The sequence below is a fragment of the Solenopsis invicta genome, chromosome 4 (genome assembly GCF_016802725.1).
Source record: "Solenopsis invicta isolate M01_SB chromosome 4, UNIL_Sinv_3.0, whole genome shotgun sequence".
NCBI lineage: Eukaryota > Metazoa > Arthropoda > Insecta > Hymenoptera > Formicidae > Solenopsis > Solenopsis invicta.
In genome coordinates this window covers 19134942-19151010 of record NC_052667.1, presented here as the reverse complement: position 1 = coordinate 19151010, position 16069 = coordinate 19134942, and the positions used below count along the sequence as shown (strand labels likewise).

The 16069-nt window shown below is 37.2% G+C and overlaps 2 protein-coding genes across 3 annotated transcripts in view; one reads left to right on the top strand and one right to left on the bottom strand.

The window, feature by feature from the left end:
* Positions 1-16069, top strand: part of LOC120357460 — a 121710-nt gene that overhangs the window by 1238 nt on the left and 104403 nt on the right. Inside the window, exons 2-3 of the mRNA XM_039447766.1 lie at positions 964-1083; positions 1188-1305. Coding sequence (XP_039303700.1) covers positions 964-1083; positions 1188-1305 — 238 coding nt within the window. The remainder of the gene's footprint in view (positions 1-963; positions 1084-1187; positions 1306-16069) is intronic.
* The window catches only part of LOC113005670, a 144312-nt gene that overhangs the window by 54276 nt on the left and 73967 nt on the right, over positions 1-16069 (bottom strand). The window contains exon 3 of one of the 2 annotated variants that reach the window (XM_039447767.1): positions 1871-2059. The gene's annotated coding sequence lies outside the window, so the exon portion shown is untranslated. Of the gene's footprint in view, positions 1-1870; positions 2506-16069 lie in introns of those variants that run through there. The other variant, XM_039447769.1, reaches the window with a different exon arrangement.

The following is a 16069-nucleotide window of genomic DNA, read 5'->3' as shown; positions in this document are numbered from 1 at the left end:
AATGTTTTATGCAAACCGTAAACAAAAATTTTGAAAAAATTGTGAAAAATTATAAAAAAATAATAAATTTTAAAATATAAAACAAAATAATTAAAAAACCAAAAATTTTAAAAAATATTTAACCATTTGGGCTTATAGCTGTATGTTTCGAGTTTAAATTTTTTTTGAAAAATTAATATCTAATTATTTGTTAAAAAGTTATTGAATTTAAAGCATAAATAGATTCCGCGTGCGGTATGACCTACGGTGTTTGTTTTTGCTATTATTTAAAAAATAGAGGGTAATGGAAAAAGCGGGTAACATAATCGTTTTCAGCGCAACAAAATCCTATAGAAACATTCTTCAAAGTTCAAAATACAAGACCTCCTCTAAATTTCATAGACCGTATAGGTGACACCGCGTGAGGAATGCATTTATGCTTTAAATTTAATAACTTTTTAACAAATAGTCCGAAATTAATTTAAAAAGAAAATTTTAACTGAAAACATACACCTATAAGCCCAAATAATCTAATATTTTTTAAGATTTCTTGTTTTTTAATTATTTGGTTTTATATTTCAAAATTTATCTTTTTTTTACAATTTTCATGATTTTTTCAAAGTTATTTATTTACGGTTTGCATAACACATTTTTATAAGTTGCGAAAAAATATTTTCTGTATTGTAAGAACATTTCTGCGTAAAATGCTGTAAAGCTGAACACGCTATCATTTTTTTTTAATTTCATAAAAAAGTCAAGTTCAAAAAAGGTGTTTTTGCGATTATTTAAAAAATGGAGGGTGATAGAAAAAAACGGACAACGTAGTCGTTTTCAATAACGCATCAAAATCTTATAGAAACATCATTCAAAGTTCAAAGCACAAGATCCCGCCCCCTGATTTTGTAGACCTGTGTTATAATTATGACTTATTAAATTGTATTTATACTAAATTGATTAAATTTCTATATAAATTATTGATTTCAGTTTATGGCACTTGTGTTTGCAGAATATACTTCATCTGATTTTATCAATATTTTTTCTATCTTATTGTATTTCATTATGTTTGTTACTTCATACAATTCTTTTCGGTTTAATATTAATGATGTAAGTATTTTTACTATATTTGAAATAAATATTTGCAAGAATGTTTAAATATAAGAGTCTTTTATAACTTTTACTTGGATTGTTAAAAAGTATTATTATAACAGATAAAATGGTTATTGGATTATCTTCAGCATATCTGTAACGAATTGAAAGACAAAGATGAAATCGCTATTATAACAAAGTATGGAAAAATTGCAAATTACATTACGGCTCTGTTTATATGTAAGACAGTAATTAGTATTCGTAATTAAAAAAAATAGTTCTTTCATTAGGTACGCAACTAAGTTCTCGCCGTTTTTTTTTAATAAAAATGCAACTTTATTGTGAAAAAATGGTTACAAATGAATCATTCAAAGTATTGCCCATCGCTAGCTACAACTTTTGTCCATCTTTCTGACAGAGCTCAAATACCGTTACGATAAAAGTGTTCGTCTTTTAAAGCTATTCACAAATCAAGCCATTTTTTGATGTCTTCATATAAGCGGAACTGCTGATCAGCCAGACCATGTTCCATCAAACGGAATAAGTAATAATCGGACAGCGCAATATCTGGGGAATATGGCGGGTTGGGTAAAACTTCCCATTGGAGCGTTTTCACGTAGGTTTTAACGGGTTTGGCAACATGAGGCCGAGCGTTGTCATACAGTAGAATCACTTTGTTGTGCCTCTGCTCGTATTGTGAGCGTTTTTCGCGCAGTGCTCGGTTCAGTCGCATCAATTGAAGTCGATACCGTTCCCCAGTGATGGTTTCGTCCGGTTTCAACAGCTCATAATAAATAACACTAACCTGGTCCAACCAAATACACAGCAGAACCTTCGCAGCATGGATATTCGGCCGAGCCGATGACGTAGAAGCATGACCGGGCAATCCCCATAACTTTCTTTTCTTTGGGTTGTTGTAATAAATCCATTTTTCATCATCCGTTACGATGCGATGAAAAAAACCTTTCCTTTTTGCCGCTGGAGCAGTTGTTCACTGTAAAAAAACGACACTCAACGTCCCTTGGCTTCAAATCATAAGAAACCCAAGTTCCTTGCTTTTGAATCATTCCCAACGCATGCAATCGCTTGAAAATGACTTGGTGGGTAACTCCTAATACTGAAGCAAGCTGTTCTTGCGTTTGGCACGGATCCTAATCGAGCAATGCCTCCAATTCAGCGTCTTCGAATGTTTTTGGCCTTCCTTCACGCGGACGGTCATTAACATCAAAATCATCGTCTTTGAAGCGACGGAACCAATCACGGCACGTTGTTTTACTTAGAGCAGCATCTCCGTAAACTTTTTGGAGCTCTCAATGTGCTTCAGCCGCCGTTTTCTTCGAATGAAATAAGAAAATCAACACTTCCCGCAAATGACGATTATTTGACACAAAATCAGACATTTTCACACAATCAAATGTATATGACGCCAAAATAAAATTACTAACGTGTCAACGCGGTTTGTTTACCATATGTCTGAGCTTGGTTCATGACGTTTTGGATATGTCTAAATCAACCATCACTTACTGGAGCCATCTATTGACAAACAGCGAGAACTTAGTTGCGCACCTAATAATTTACATCATATAACCTTTAAAAAACGATGCATCGCATCTGAGTTAAATAATCTCCAATAATTTTAAAATCCCTCATGTTGACGCGTGTCTTGAGTAAGATAAAAATAAAAAAAAAGGATCCGTAAATATTGCATAATTTATTTATATACTTATATTATTTATATCTTATTATTTATTATTTATATTTTTATTTATATAATTATTAATTTATTTATATATTAGGTGTACAACTTAGTTTGGTCCGTTTTCAAAAAATGGCTCTAGGTACTATAAATGGTTGATGGCGACAACTGATTTTTGGTGTATCGTGAAGTGTCAACATCTGTCAACTAAATATTGTTTACAAGCCTTTTAGTTTTGCACAACAAGTTTAATTTTTACTGTGTTGAAAATGTCGAGTTTCGTTCCAAATAAGCATCATTTGCGGGAAGTTTTGATTTTCTGTTTCAATTGGAAGAGAAGTGCAGCTGACGCGCATCAAATGCTTGTGGAAGTGTATGATGAATCTGCACCATCGGATAAATCTTGCAGAAAATGATTTAAAAGTGGTGATTTTAGTGTTGAAGACAAAGAGTGTTCGAGTCAACCAAAAAAGTTTAAAGATAAAGAATTAGAAACATTACTTCATCAAGATTTGTATCAAACGCAAGAAGAGTTTGCAAAAACATTAGAAGTTATTCAACAAGCTATTTCGAAACGACTCAAAGCCGCGGGGTGCATCCAAAAGCAAGGAAATTGGATTCCATACAAATTAAAACTGAGAAATACGGACGACAATTTTGCATTTCCGAAATGTTGCTTGAACCGTACAAAAAGAAGTCTTTTCTGCATTAAATCATTACCGGGGAGGAAAATGGATTTACTACAATAACCAAAAACGCAAAAAATCATATGTAAAGCCTGATCAAACGGGAACATCAACGCCGAAACTGAATATTTATGGTAATTCTTTTATTTGGTGAGATCAGAAGGGTGTGATTCACTATGAGCTTTTAAAACCTGTTTAAACCATTACGAAAAACTTTTACAGGCAACAATTGATCCGTTTAAATTGAGCTATAGCTGAAAAACGTCCAGAATATGCGACCAGACACGAGTCCATAATCTTTCATCATGACAACGCTCGGCTTTATGTTGCTGTTCCGATTAAAAACTATTTTGAAAATAGCGGATGGGAAGTTTTGGCTCACCCGCCTTATAGCCAGACATTACCCCTTCCGACTACCATTTCTTTCGATCAATGCAGAACGCTTTGACTGGAATATGCTTTACTTCAGAACAGGGTATCAAAAATTGGCTCGATTCATTCTTGGCTTCAAAAGATGAACGTTTCTTCCGCGACGGAATGCATAAATTGCCAGAAAGATGGGAAAAAGTAGTGGCTAGTGGACAATACTTTGAATAAGGTATTAATTTATTTTATTGTTCAAATAAGTTATATAGGTGAAGTATTGAGTCTACAACTTAATTCGGTCCATTTTTCAAGTAAAAAACGGACCGAATTAAGTTGTACACTCAATACTTCATCTATACAATTTTACAAATGTATTATCAGTAATATCAAATAAATCCTGTGTATTTCTCAGTCTCCTTCTTAATAAACTTAAATTTCTTTTTCGAATTTTATTCTTATTTTCTTCTTGCTCCACAAAAAGTAAAAGATATTCCATTCTGAAACGATATAAAACTTTGCAAACTCAACCAAATTCGACACAGTTTGACTGAACTCGACATCAAAATACTTGTCGAGCAATGTCACATGAGGAATGTTGTATTTTGATTATGGTAAAAAGTACCTAATCAAGTGAGAGATCACGTCTACCATTTTCACTAGATTTTGAAATACGCAATCGACCCCCAGCATTTCACCTCCCAAGGCAGACATGTCGTAAGCGTATGTCGCGCCGTATTCCTGGCCGCTCTGCAGTGATGACTTCTGATTTCTTTCTTTCTATTCGGCACAAGTACTCACCGAAGCACCCGGCAAGCACTTGCGTCATTCTGAAGGATATGCTCTCATGCATCCTTCACACCCATTTCGGGAAGATAGACTACATAACCTCAGCGACTCCATACAAGTCTCTCATTCTAGGACCCCCAGCTGTGATTGCTACAACTGCAGCTTGCCGTTCCTTTTCTTTGGCCCTGATTGCGACAACGGTTCTGACGGTTAGAGGAGACCTCCTCCCGATTTCTTTTATTTCCTTATATATTCTGGCCTTTTCCTGAACATAAATTTTATTCGGGATATCCCCACCAAGGCCATGACCGCAACAAACAACATCGTCCTGTATGAGCGGATAATCCGGATGGCTATCCTCCTCTGAGCAGCCTTCGAAAGGGTTGTCTGGCCCACAGGACCCCCGCCCAGATCGGGGCCCCATAAAGAGACACCAACAAAACGGTGTTCATATATAGTCTTCTTGTTGGGGTCGCCGAGGTTGTGTAGTAGCCGGAACAGCGCTCTCGACACGTCTGTTTACCTATACAAAGGCTGATTCAACTCTAATGTGAGCTGGAAGCAACTGCCCTCTTCCCCTCTAATGGAAAAACATCGCTTCCGTTTTATACGGAATCACCTACAGCCCCGCTTTGCTAATCGCGCACACAACTCTTTCTTCTGTTTTTTTGGCAGTGCTGACTGTTTTCTCCCAATCTCATCCTCCGGCCATCACCAGTGTGTCGTCTGCGAAGCAGATCAGATATTAGCAGGAGAGAAGAAAAATCCGTAATATGCAGTTATGTACGAAATCTCACAGAAGAGGTCCTAAGACCGACCCCTGCGGGATCCAGCTCCCGTGCGCGCATTTGTCGTTCCTCATACTCAAATATGATTTTCCTGTTTTGAAGATAGTTCTAGACTATTTGAGATATGGGGAGAGGCGGTGGTATTCCATTGCCTCTCTAATCCTCCCCCTGACAATGTTCAAGGACATCGCTAACGCCACCCTCCCTCTCATGCTAGCATAGACGCGGCGTCTGCGGCATGTGACCGCATACACTGTATAGCGTTCACCGTGGATCGTCCCCTGCAGAATCCGACTGACACTCAGACAGTCTAGGACTCTTTCCTCCCCCAAATGTTCAACGAGGCGGGACACGATTATCTTTTCAAACATTTTTTTTAGCTCTTGTTCAACAGCGCAATGGGCCGATATATGAACGTGAGATGTCTGGGCTTTCTTCCCTTCCTTCTGGAGTACTAATTAGAAGGATTTGGTCATCCTTCATCTGGAGCAAAAGCACCCCTTCTCTAAACAGGCTGTAAAAGCCTTCTGGAGCCTTAGCCCAACATCCTCAAGCAGTAGAGGTCAAATCTGACCAAGAACCCCATCTGGTCCGGGAACCAACTTCCCAGTTTTTTCCTGGCTATTTTTATTTCTTCCATTGTGACCCTCCTCTCTTCATTCTACTAAGGTTCTCTCTTTAGGAGGAATACTTTTTTCTTTTTCTGGGAACAGTTTATCAATAATCTCCGCGAGGAGTTTGGGGTCTCCCAGTTATTAAGAGAGAGCCTTCAGTCTTCTTCAATACAATTTTGTACGGCCTTCCCTAGGGGTTCCTGTTCAGAGTTGTCACCAACTCTTCACACGCCCTAGTTTTGGATGCCCTGATGGTTCTTTTTATTTTTTCTATTGCATGTATAAATTTTCTATATGCGTCTGCAGTTTTGACCGCATCTTCTTTTCTCCGAGCATGCTAAAAAGTGTGTCTAGCTGGGACCAAGGAGCGTCTCAAAACGGCTACCTCCTCGATCCAGCAATACACCGCTCTTTCCTGGTTGGAACCGCGGCATGGAGACATCGCACGCTTGTGTTATTGTATTTATCAGATTATTTATATTTTTACCCGGGGCTTTTGATTCGTCTTTCAGCCACAGCCCCGCCAGAACCAGGGCCATCAAAGCATCCTTATTAAGTTGATTGAGGGACCTTTTAGGCCATTCCTCCACTGGTTTTCAAATGAGGGGGAGTATTCCTCCTCGCATTGTTTGTATATCCATCTTAATATATGTGGCGCGATCCGGTGTCCATATTCTCTAATACACTCCAATTTATAATTTGTTTCGCTGTAGGAGGAGTTGCAAGCGTGATCTCTATCACTGACTTTTCCTCTCAGCAAATGCATATGCTTTCCCTCCTCCGATTCATGACTCGGAAGTCATCGAGTGATACCGTTTTGGACACAGCGCTTGACCAGTGGAAAAACTCTAGGCATCGACCGCTATAAGTGGTGGTGTCTAATTGTGCGCACCCCGAAATTATCCAGTTCTCAAGGATTTGACCCTTAGGACACGTGAGCGAGGATCCTCGTGCCAACGATTTGGTATCGAGATCCCCAGCCACCAAGACTGGGTGAGGGAGGTGTCGGCGCACACCATCCCCCACTCCGTCCAAGAAATCTTTGAATTATGATAAGTTCTACCTGGGCGGGGCATAGCATCTTATTATTACAATGTTCCCTAATTTACAATGATGCATCTCAAGCCCAACTTTAGACGCACGCAGTTTAATCATATTTTATTTGTTTTCATACTATAGCCACAGAATCACATGTATCTGCCATCCAGGACGAATGCCCTTCTGGCATATGGTACGGCTCGGTAGCTATTTCTAGATCGCATTCCATCCCCGCCATGTTCTGGACAAACAGGTCCTAAGCATGGCGGGGATGGTTAAAGTTAGCCTGAAGGAGGCATGACGTTATATCTCTATCAAATTGTCCGCCCCCTCCAGACTGATCTCCATTTCATCTTCCGTTGACGGGAGGGAGAGGCTCCCGGCGTTTTCCGTATCATAATTCGTTTTATTTATCATTTATGTATCATTTTTCTTTATATTAACTAAATCCATGAAAGTTGCGCCGCCTCTCCTTCCCGCTACATTATAGCTTGCACCACGCGTTATCGCGCAACATGCAGGACCACTTATGTGGTACTCTGCATGATAGAACCTACTGCTTTCTGATATAACAATACCATTGTGGCTGCAAGTTTTTCTGAACCTCCCCATAATGCTTTCTTATATGGGTCTTTTAAGTTCTTCGAGCCTTATGTCACTTTTTTTATCATTAAAATTGCCTTCTGAAAGCTTTTGAGAATGTGAGCTGTCACATGTATGCTTTCACAAGTTCCGATATTTTTTTTTGGCTTGCTTTGCTTTTGTCCGAAGTATCATTGGCGTGTTATTCACTACCAACTCTTTTTCATCCTGGTCTAATTCTTTATTAACCTTAGCTATGTTGCTTCTAGTTTTTTTTGAAGGCATTTTCCCAGGACCCTCTAGGATCTTTACCGTATCTCCCTTTTTTCATTGTCACCATCGTCTAGGAGTAGTTGAAGAGGGTGAAATGGTCTCTTAGATTTTAGCGCATCCTGTTCCTCTGACAAAGGGAGGACTCGACAATGATCTTGCCGATTTTAATAAAATTTTATGGGTGTGTAGTATTTACTCACACCTTTATTGTTATAAAGCCATTCGTTGCAAAACTTAGGAATTCTTGAGAAAATGATGATTAAATATTTCCAGCATCTGTAAATACTGTTACAGAAGAACGATTCTCAAATAAATGGCGTAGCGTAGGGCATTAGGACATCGATTGATATGCTTGGGATTCCAGGTTCGATCCCTAAGGATACGATTTTTTTTATCTTATATTTTTAATTGTTATATATAATTTTTAAACCGTTTTTAATTATTTAATATAAAATGTTATTTTTAAAAAATAAAGGATTTTAAAAATGCTTTTTTATTATTAATTAAATTAAAATTTCTTATGAACACAAAAAAATATATTTGCAATAAAAATTTACAATGACTGTTTTAAGAACGTCAAAATAAATATTTCTATAAATCGTTTTGCCTACAAAAATCTATGAGTAAAACGGTTTTGTTTTTTAATCTAGACCTTATATTAGCTTGTATACAAAACTTTTTGCTTAAAATTGTAAAACAGTCATTGTAAATTTTATTGTAAATACATTTTTGATCTTATTTTTTAGATCTTTAATTCTTGTGTTATATTTTTTACAAAAAATTTTAATTTAATTAATAATAAAAAGCATTTTTAAATTCCTTCATTTAAAAAAAAAAAACATTTTATATTAAATAATTAAAAGCGGTTTAAAAATTATATATAACAATTAAAAATATAAGATTTAAAAAATCCCTTTGCTTGTTGAAAACAAGGGGGCGCTAGGAACATTAGCAAACCCTTGCCTGCCTGACGAATCCGAAAATCAGAGTTTATTTTTTTCTTTTCCATCTTCTATCATGATTTAATTCTTTAACAGTGTAGCTTTCACTAGGTTCATTTTTTTGGGTTTACCTTCTTCTATTTTAATGGGGGTGACCTCCTGTTTGCCCTGGGCGGTCGGGGAAGGAGCGTCTCGCACTCGCTCCGTTGTGGAAAATCCGTCGTCAGATTGATTTTTATCAGTTCCTCCTGTTCCCTAGGGCAAGGCCCATGAATTCCCGATTTCTATCCTGTACATTCATTGGAAGTGTACAAAGCGGTCTTAGCCCTTAATTGGGAGAACTCCTTTACCACAACAAGGTGGCGGACCAAGAGGGGGAAGATGACTAATAATCTAATCTAACTTACTTTGTGATGAATCAGCGTAAATAAGATAGTATCAAATGTATAGTCTCTACCAACTTAATGCACGTATCAGTTGATATAAACTAGGTAATTCAAAGGACGTATCATTACTTCATTGTACACTAACATTGTATAACATTCATTACTATTATTTCTATAATTTTACAATCACGTTAACAAAATTGTAGAATGGACTTGCATTAATTAATAGTATAAAATAATAAATACATGATATTGAAATAAAAGATAAGTTGGGGGATGAGAAAGAAAAAGAGAATGACTAACTAATTTGTTATTTATTACTCACTTTGGGATTGAATTCTCTCAAGTACTAATTTAATTATACGTATATTCAATACATATTTTTACAAGAATATAATAAAAGATGACAATATAAGCTTTTTAACATAGAAAATAACAAAATAAAATAAAATGAGAGAAAGAGACAGAGTATGTGTGCATGCGTACGTGTAATAAGTTTATTGTGTGTTCATTTGAAAATTAAGAAATTTTTGTAAGAAAAACACTATTATTTTAATCCGAATCAGAAATTATTAAATTATAATTATAAAATTTGTAAAAATGCTTAGTAAAATAGAATCATAAATTTCGAAAAAAATAGAATTCCAACATTTGCAGCATAATTAAATGTGTGCTTGGAAAGTATAGTCCTACAAATTGTTACAGACAATTCACCACTGTAAGTCTTGGTGAGAAGTTATATCTTTTTTATATTCGAATTCATTGTTATGGTTGAAAATCCTTTAATTGTAAAACACTAGATGGAAATGCTACATTACTTAAAAAATATCTATAACAAAAATTTGAGCCAATTAAGTTGATCGTAATAAACAGTAATATGCTTAGTTTTCCCTATCTCGTAAATGAATCGGGAGCATCTTGTTTGACTACTTGATTGCAATTGATCACAGCCACTAGCAGCGCAACTTTCCTTTTGGAGCAGCTAAACAGAATATTTTATATTAAATTAGCAACGTGAACAATCAAGTGTTACCCAATGAATCCAATATAGAAGTTGCAGGCTCTTTGCAATCTTATATTCTGTTCGTTCAAGACGTTAGTTAGAACGACACAGCAGTAATGGCAGAGAAGCTGAATAACAATTACAACCAGTTGCGCATGAAATGAGATGACAAGAGATGTTTGTACATCTTAAGTTAGTGTAGGATGAGTAAATTTTATTAGTTGTCTTTGCAACTTGCCTTTTCCATGATAGAATACTTAACAAAGTAAGCCAAGTAGCTGATAAATTTTCTACAGGGTATATCTATTTCACTGTTTGTTAATATCAAAAAATAGACTATATATTTTGCTGTACCCACAATCAATGCCATAGTTTTCTTAGGATTTGAAAGAAATCCGTTTATAACTGTTCATTATTCTAAAAATATAATATAAAACCAAACCAAACCAAAACTGCAATAAATAAAACCAAATGTAATAACATTAAAAAGAAGTAAAATAAAAAATATTTCAAATATATTTATTACCAATGGAGTGGGAGTCTTTGACTACGTTGCAATTGACCAACAGCAAAGTGTTAAACAGTGAAAAAACTCTAAGCCGCTCTAAATGATTAATTTGTTGTGATTAATTTTAATGTGGTCAAGCGGGACACTCCCGTACCGAGCAGCAAATTATGTGATAGATAAAATCAAAGATGGGCAAAATCTCTAGCAGCAACGTACTTGGCGCGCCCGTTTCTTAAATAAATTTTTAGAACACGCAGCTCTCAATTGTTCATATTTCTACATATTCACTGACAAATCTCAAAACATTTTATTCATCTACTTATAAGTTTACAAATTTACTTACACAGACAAGAAAGTTCGGTATCAAAATAAGCAATTTTATTTAAAAAAATAATACTGAATCTTATTACTTGTAATGGTACACGGTTTCGGTGTATGTAACGGTGCGGTGCGGGAATTCCGGGATCGGTCCGGATAAGGTTCGTCGATTGGTCAGGTGTCCGTAATGATCATACCCAGAGTTTATAGTAGAAAGAACAGAAGATGATTTATTCAAATAGAATGAGTGGTAGCCGTTGTTGCAATGATTAATCGTAAAATAAAGAGAAAGAAAAAGAACAGAAAAGAGAAGCGGCTCGCAGGTGTCTTAATACTTTAATTAACAATCTAGTCGTAAACTTAATAGCGATGTGCAATAAAACTGCGCAAAAGGAAACTCAGGACTTATCGCATATGCTATCGAACAAAAGAGCTTGCTTGAATACTTAGGCTAAGCGGAATTAAAATACTTCGCAAAATACTGATTGGTAGGTTACGCGGGCTGTTCGCCTGTACGGTCGAGGAGTTGCGGAGCGTGACGGGATTGGCTAGCGCGGTCGTATAAGCGCGTGCGTGTGGGGCACCGCGAGTGCGGGCCGTTGCCGGCGTGTTCGCCTCCGCGATTCGCTCCGCGAGCGCGCCCCGTGCAAATGGGCGCTCGATCGACAGGGCGCGGTTGCCCTGCCGATGACTAGGTTACAAAATTCGACTCGGTATCCGCGTGGCGATTAAGATACTCGAGGACGATGGTGATTGGTCGAGAATGCTCGGCCGGTGATAATGACAAGATACTCGTCGAAGATCTCAGACGTGATTGGTCGAGAATATTCGGCCGAGGATAACGTCGAGTTTGGAAGGATAACATGGTGTGTACAGTTTGCGCGTGTCTCTCTCTCTAAAAATTTGCCCTCTTCGTCTATCGGTGGGTTATAATTAACCAGACAGCCAACTGTAAAAAGCAAAATTATTTAGCGTCAGCCTGTTGGTATGCCGAGTCATCTGTCCTTGTTTCATGCACTTTTTCAAGTATCTGCTTCTCTTTCTATCGGGAGCAGTTATGCACATGAAGTGTTACACTAATTTTTGACCGAAGATTCGGTTCATTCAGTTAGTTTCCTCCATTTCCTCTTTATCGCAAAAACACGTGTGAAAGAAATAGGAAACAGCGTAAGAGTTTGCAAGAAATTGACAAGCCTTTAATATGCCGTTTGTTTTCTGTTCCTAAACTTCCTGAATTAGTATGCACTTAAAATGAAATAGATATATATTTGAAAGTTAGTGAAAGCAAGAAAGAACGTTCCAGTGTAGTCTAGTGCAGGAATAGAAAACAAGCCTATGTTGTAATACAGATAAAAATATGGGACACGTATTTTTATATGTATTACAACGGGCCCACATGATTGTCAAGAGGATGAAGCACGCTCTTGAAATAAATTGATTTTTTAATTTCTGAAGTAATACCGTCGAAATGGTAAAAAATATAAAAAAAGTTTCAAATAAAAGTTTTATATATTTCTATGTATTTTATAACACTTTGTTTAGATTTTTTTTAAATGTCATTTTTTTCGAAATTCTCCTCTTCTAAATTTCTGAAAAATTTAAAATTTATTTTATATCAAAACTTATAGCATATTTAACAACAAATTCAAACATGTATGGTAAAGTTATAGTTTGAAGACACATTTTTCAGAAATAAACTAAAAATATCTATATTGCTATACACGCGCCCCATCCATATCTGCTTTATGGCGTCTGTTACGGCAATAACGCCGTCCACGCGGTGTGATCCGCGGCGTGTTTCTCGCGGTCGGGCGTGTTCGAGGAGGAGGTAATCCTCCTCTGGTTCGTATGTAGTTTATTATCACAACCGAACGAGCCGATTTTCGGGTACAGCTTGAAACGTGGTGATTGTGGTACCGAGTAGCGAAGAAGAATACAGATTTTAGCTGGAAGGGAACGCCGGGTGCGGGTTGTGCCTTGGCGGCGGACGCAGAGAGCGCCAAGAGAGAGAGAGAGCGGATAGAGTTGGTATAAAGAGAGTTGCGACAATGGTTGTGTTCCGATATTAACTGCCAGTACTGAAAATGTATAGTATATGTGACGTGAACTATAAATTTTCAGTACTGACAGTAAAAACGGAACACAGCCCATGTATGTGCCTAATGCTGATTGGCTCCGCCATTAAGGGGGAAATTTCCGGTTAGCTATCAGTTAGGTTAGGTAGATTAAATAGAGCTGTACACACCGAGTGCCTTGGACTGTCGTTTTATCTTTGTTGTTCACTGAATGTTAAACAAGGATAAAATGATACTCGGAAGAACTTGGTGTGTATTCCCGAACGCAGCCTAATCATCTTTGGATGAAGAGTGTGTTTACGTGTGTCAGTTGATACAAACTCTTTTGCAACCTTTTTGCAACTCTAGAAAGAATATTAATTCTGAAAAGAATATTAATTACACAAGTGTAATTTTTGTCAATATTTTTTTAAAGCCAAAAAGTTAACTTTTTCTTAATAAATAATAAAAATGATGATATACAAATATAATCTCAAATTGTTTTAAAAATTTATCTATTTTTTTATTTCTTATTGTTAACATTTTATTTATTATTCCAATATTATTGTCATGTTATATGTAGACTAATGAATAATATTAAAGAAAATATGTTAAATAGTTTTTCTGTACACATTGTTTAGTGAGATGGTACATTGTGCAGCAGAAGGATGTCAAAACACTTTAATGTAATAATTATTTTTTTATTAACATATAATTTTTCTTTTAAACATTTTTTTTATATAACAATTTACGAGAAATTTAAGATGATTGAGTTAAGTATTTGATCCTGATATATTTATAAAACTAATTTTTTCTTAGCATAATCTTTCTGCTACATAAAATAAAAATCTCCTTAAAATAATCTTTTTAAATTATATAATTCTAATTGTAAGTCGTAGAACTCAAAATGTAAAAAACTTATATATATTTAAAAAAAGTAATGATTATTTAAAGTTAAAATTTTGTTTCATTGTTATTGAGAGCTTTCCAGCAACAAAACATAGTCATACACTGTGTGACACAGTATTACACAATATCAACTCGTAAAACACTGCTTCTATCAAAGCTAGATGTATTCGACCTCTCATGAATAAATAATATCGATCATTTGACATGGTTTTCAAAATTGTGCAGAAATTAAGGTTAAGAATGTTCGCTGTATACGAAAAAACGGCTCTGTATGTTGTGTCAAAATTAGAAAGCATTGAATTGTATATACATTGTGTTACACAGTATTGCTTGCTCATATTTTGAAATTAGCGCTAGGTAGCTATATATTTTCCCCCTTAATGGCGATTTCCGGGTAATTGTCTCAACTCTCTTTATACCAACTCTAAGAGCGGACGGCTACGAGCGCACGCGACACGGCAGCGAATGGTAGCGCCCGTAGTCAGGCGGGAATTCGGCTAGGGAAACTTAGCTCGCGCGGGAGATATAAATCAAATGCGATGTAGTACGAAACAACGCCGGCCCCCTTGAAAGGACGTGCTTTCAAAACAATACAAAAAGAAAAAAAAATTGACTGTAACGCAAATAGATCGACACCGGTTAAATTAGTTAAAACTATGCGCAAATGCTTAGTTAACATTATACATGAATAGCACATAAAATGAAAAAACGAAAAGAATAATAGCTTATGGTTTGGTTGTTACAACTTATATATCTACTGGTAGTATAGCTAATTTTGATAAGGGTCTCACAAACGAGCCTTTTGCGGTACGAATGGTGGCTGTTCGCACGACGCCGTCGGAACCGGCGTGAACCTCTTGAACTCGCCCTAGCAACCATTGCATCGGTGCCAGACCTTGCTGTTTTACGAGAACCAATTGCCCCGGCTTTAACTGCTCGCCTTTGCTTATTTTCCACTTGGAGCGTTCTTGCAGAGAGTGGAGATACTCGGCACTCCATCTTTGCCAAAAATGTTGTCTCAATTGTTCGACTCTCTGCCAACGCGTTAATCGGTTCTCGTTTACATCGGATATGTCGTGGCAAGGGAAGCTATTTATGGCTGTTCCAATCAAGAAGTGCCCAGGGCTAAGAAACAATAGATCATTCGGATCAGTGCTCAGCTATGTGAGCGGACGCGAGTTCAAGACCGCCTCAATTTCGCTTAGCACTGTAGACATTTCCTCGAAAGTGAGGTGAGCCTTTCCGATAATTCTTGACATGTGATGCTTAGCCGATTTTACGGCAGCCTCCCACAATCCTCCAAAGTGAGGCGCATTGGGTGGAATAAAATTCCATGAGGTTTCCTGCTCTCTTAGAAATCGTTTTATGTCTGTTTGTGCTTGTTCTGAATTGAGGAGGTCGTGAAGTTCCTTGAGCTGCTTGTAAGCTCCCACGAATGCAGTCCCATTGTCGGAATACATACAGACTGGCTTGCCTCTTCGCGAAATGAAGCGTCGTAATGCGCTAATAAAGGCATTTGAAGTAAGATCGCTTACTAACTCGATGTGGACTGCCTTCGTGGAAAAGCACACAAAAATTGAAATGTACGCCTTGCTATTGCGGGCATTTCGCCGTTTGCCCTCTTTTAATACTATGGGACCGGCGTAGTCAACGCCACAATGCGAGAATGGCCTTGATACCGTGACACGGCCCGCCGGTAACCAACCCATTATTGCTTCTGATTGAACGGGCTTGGCCCTAAAACAAGTTACACAATCACGGACGATTTTTCGCGTGCTCGATCGTAGCGAGAGAGGCCAAAACCGTTGCCTAACCGCGGCCATTGTGGCTTGTACTCCGGTGTGCATGTTACGCACGTGTTCATACTTTATTAAGCGTTTCGTCAAGTCATGCTCGCGCGGCAACAATATGGGATGCCGTGCCTCAAATTGCAAATTAGAATTTTTAAGCCTACTCCCCACTCGGATGAGGCCAAATTCGTCTATGAAGGGGGACAGAGATAGCGTTTTACTAGCTGTGTTGATAGGATTGCCCTTGCTCAGTGCTTTGTATTCAC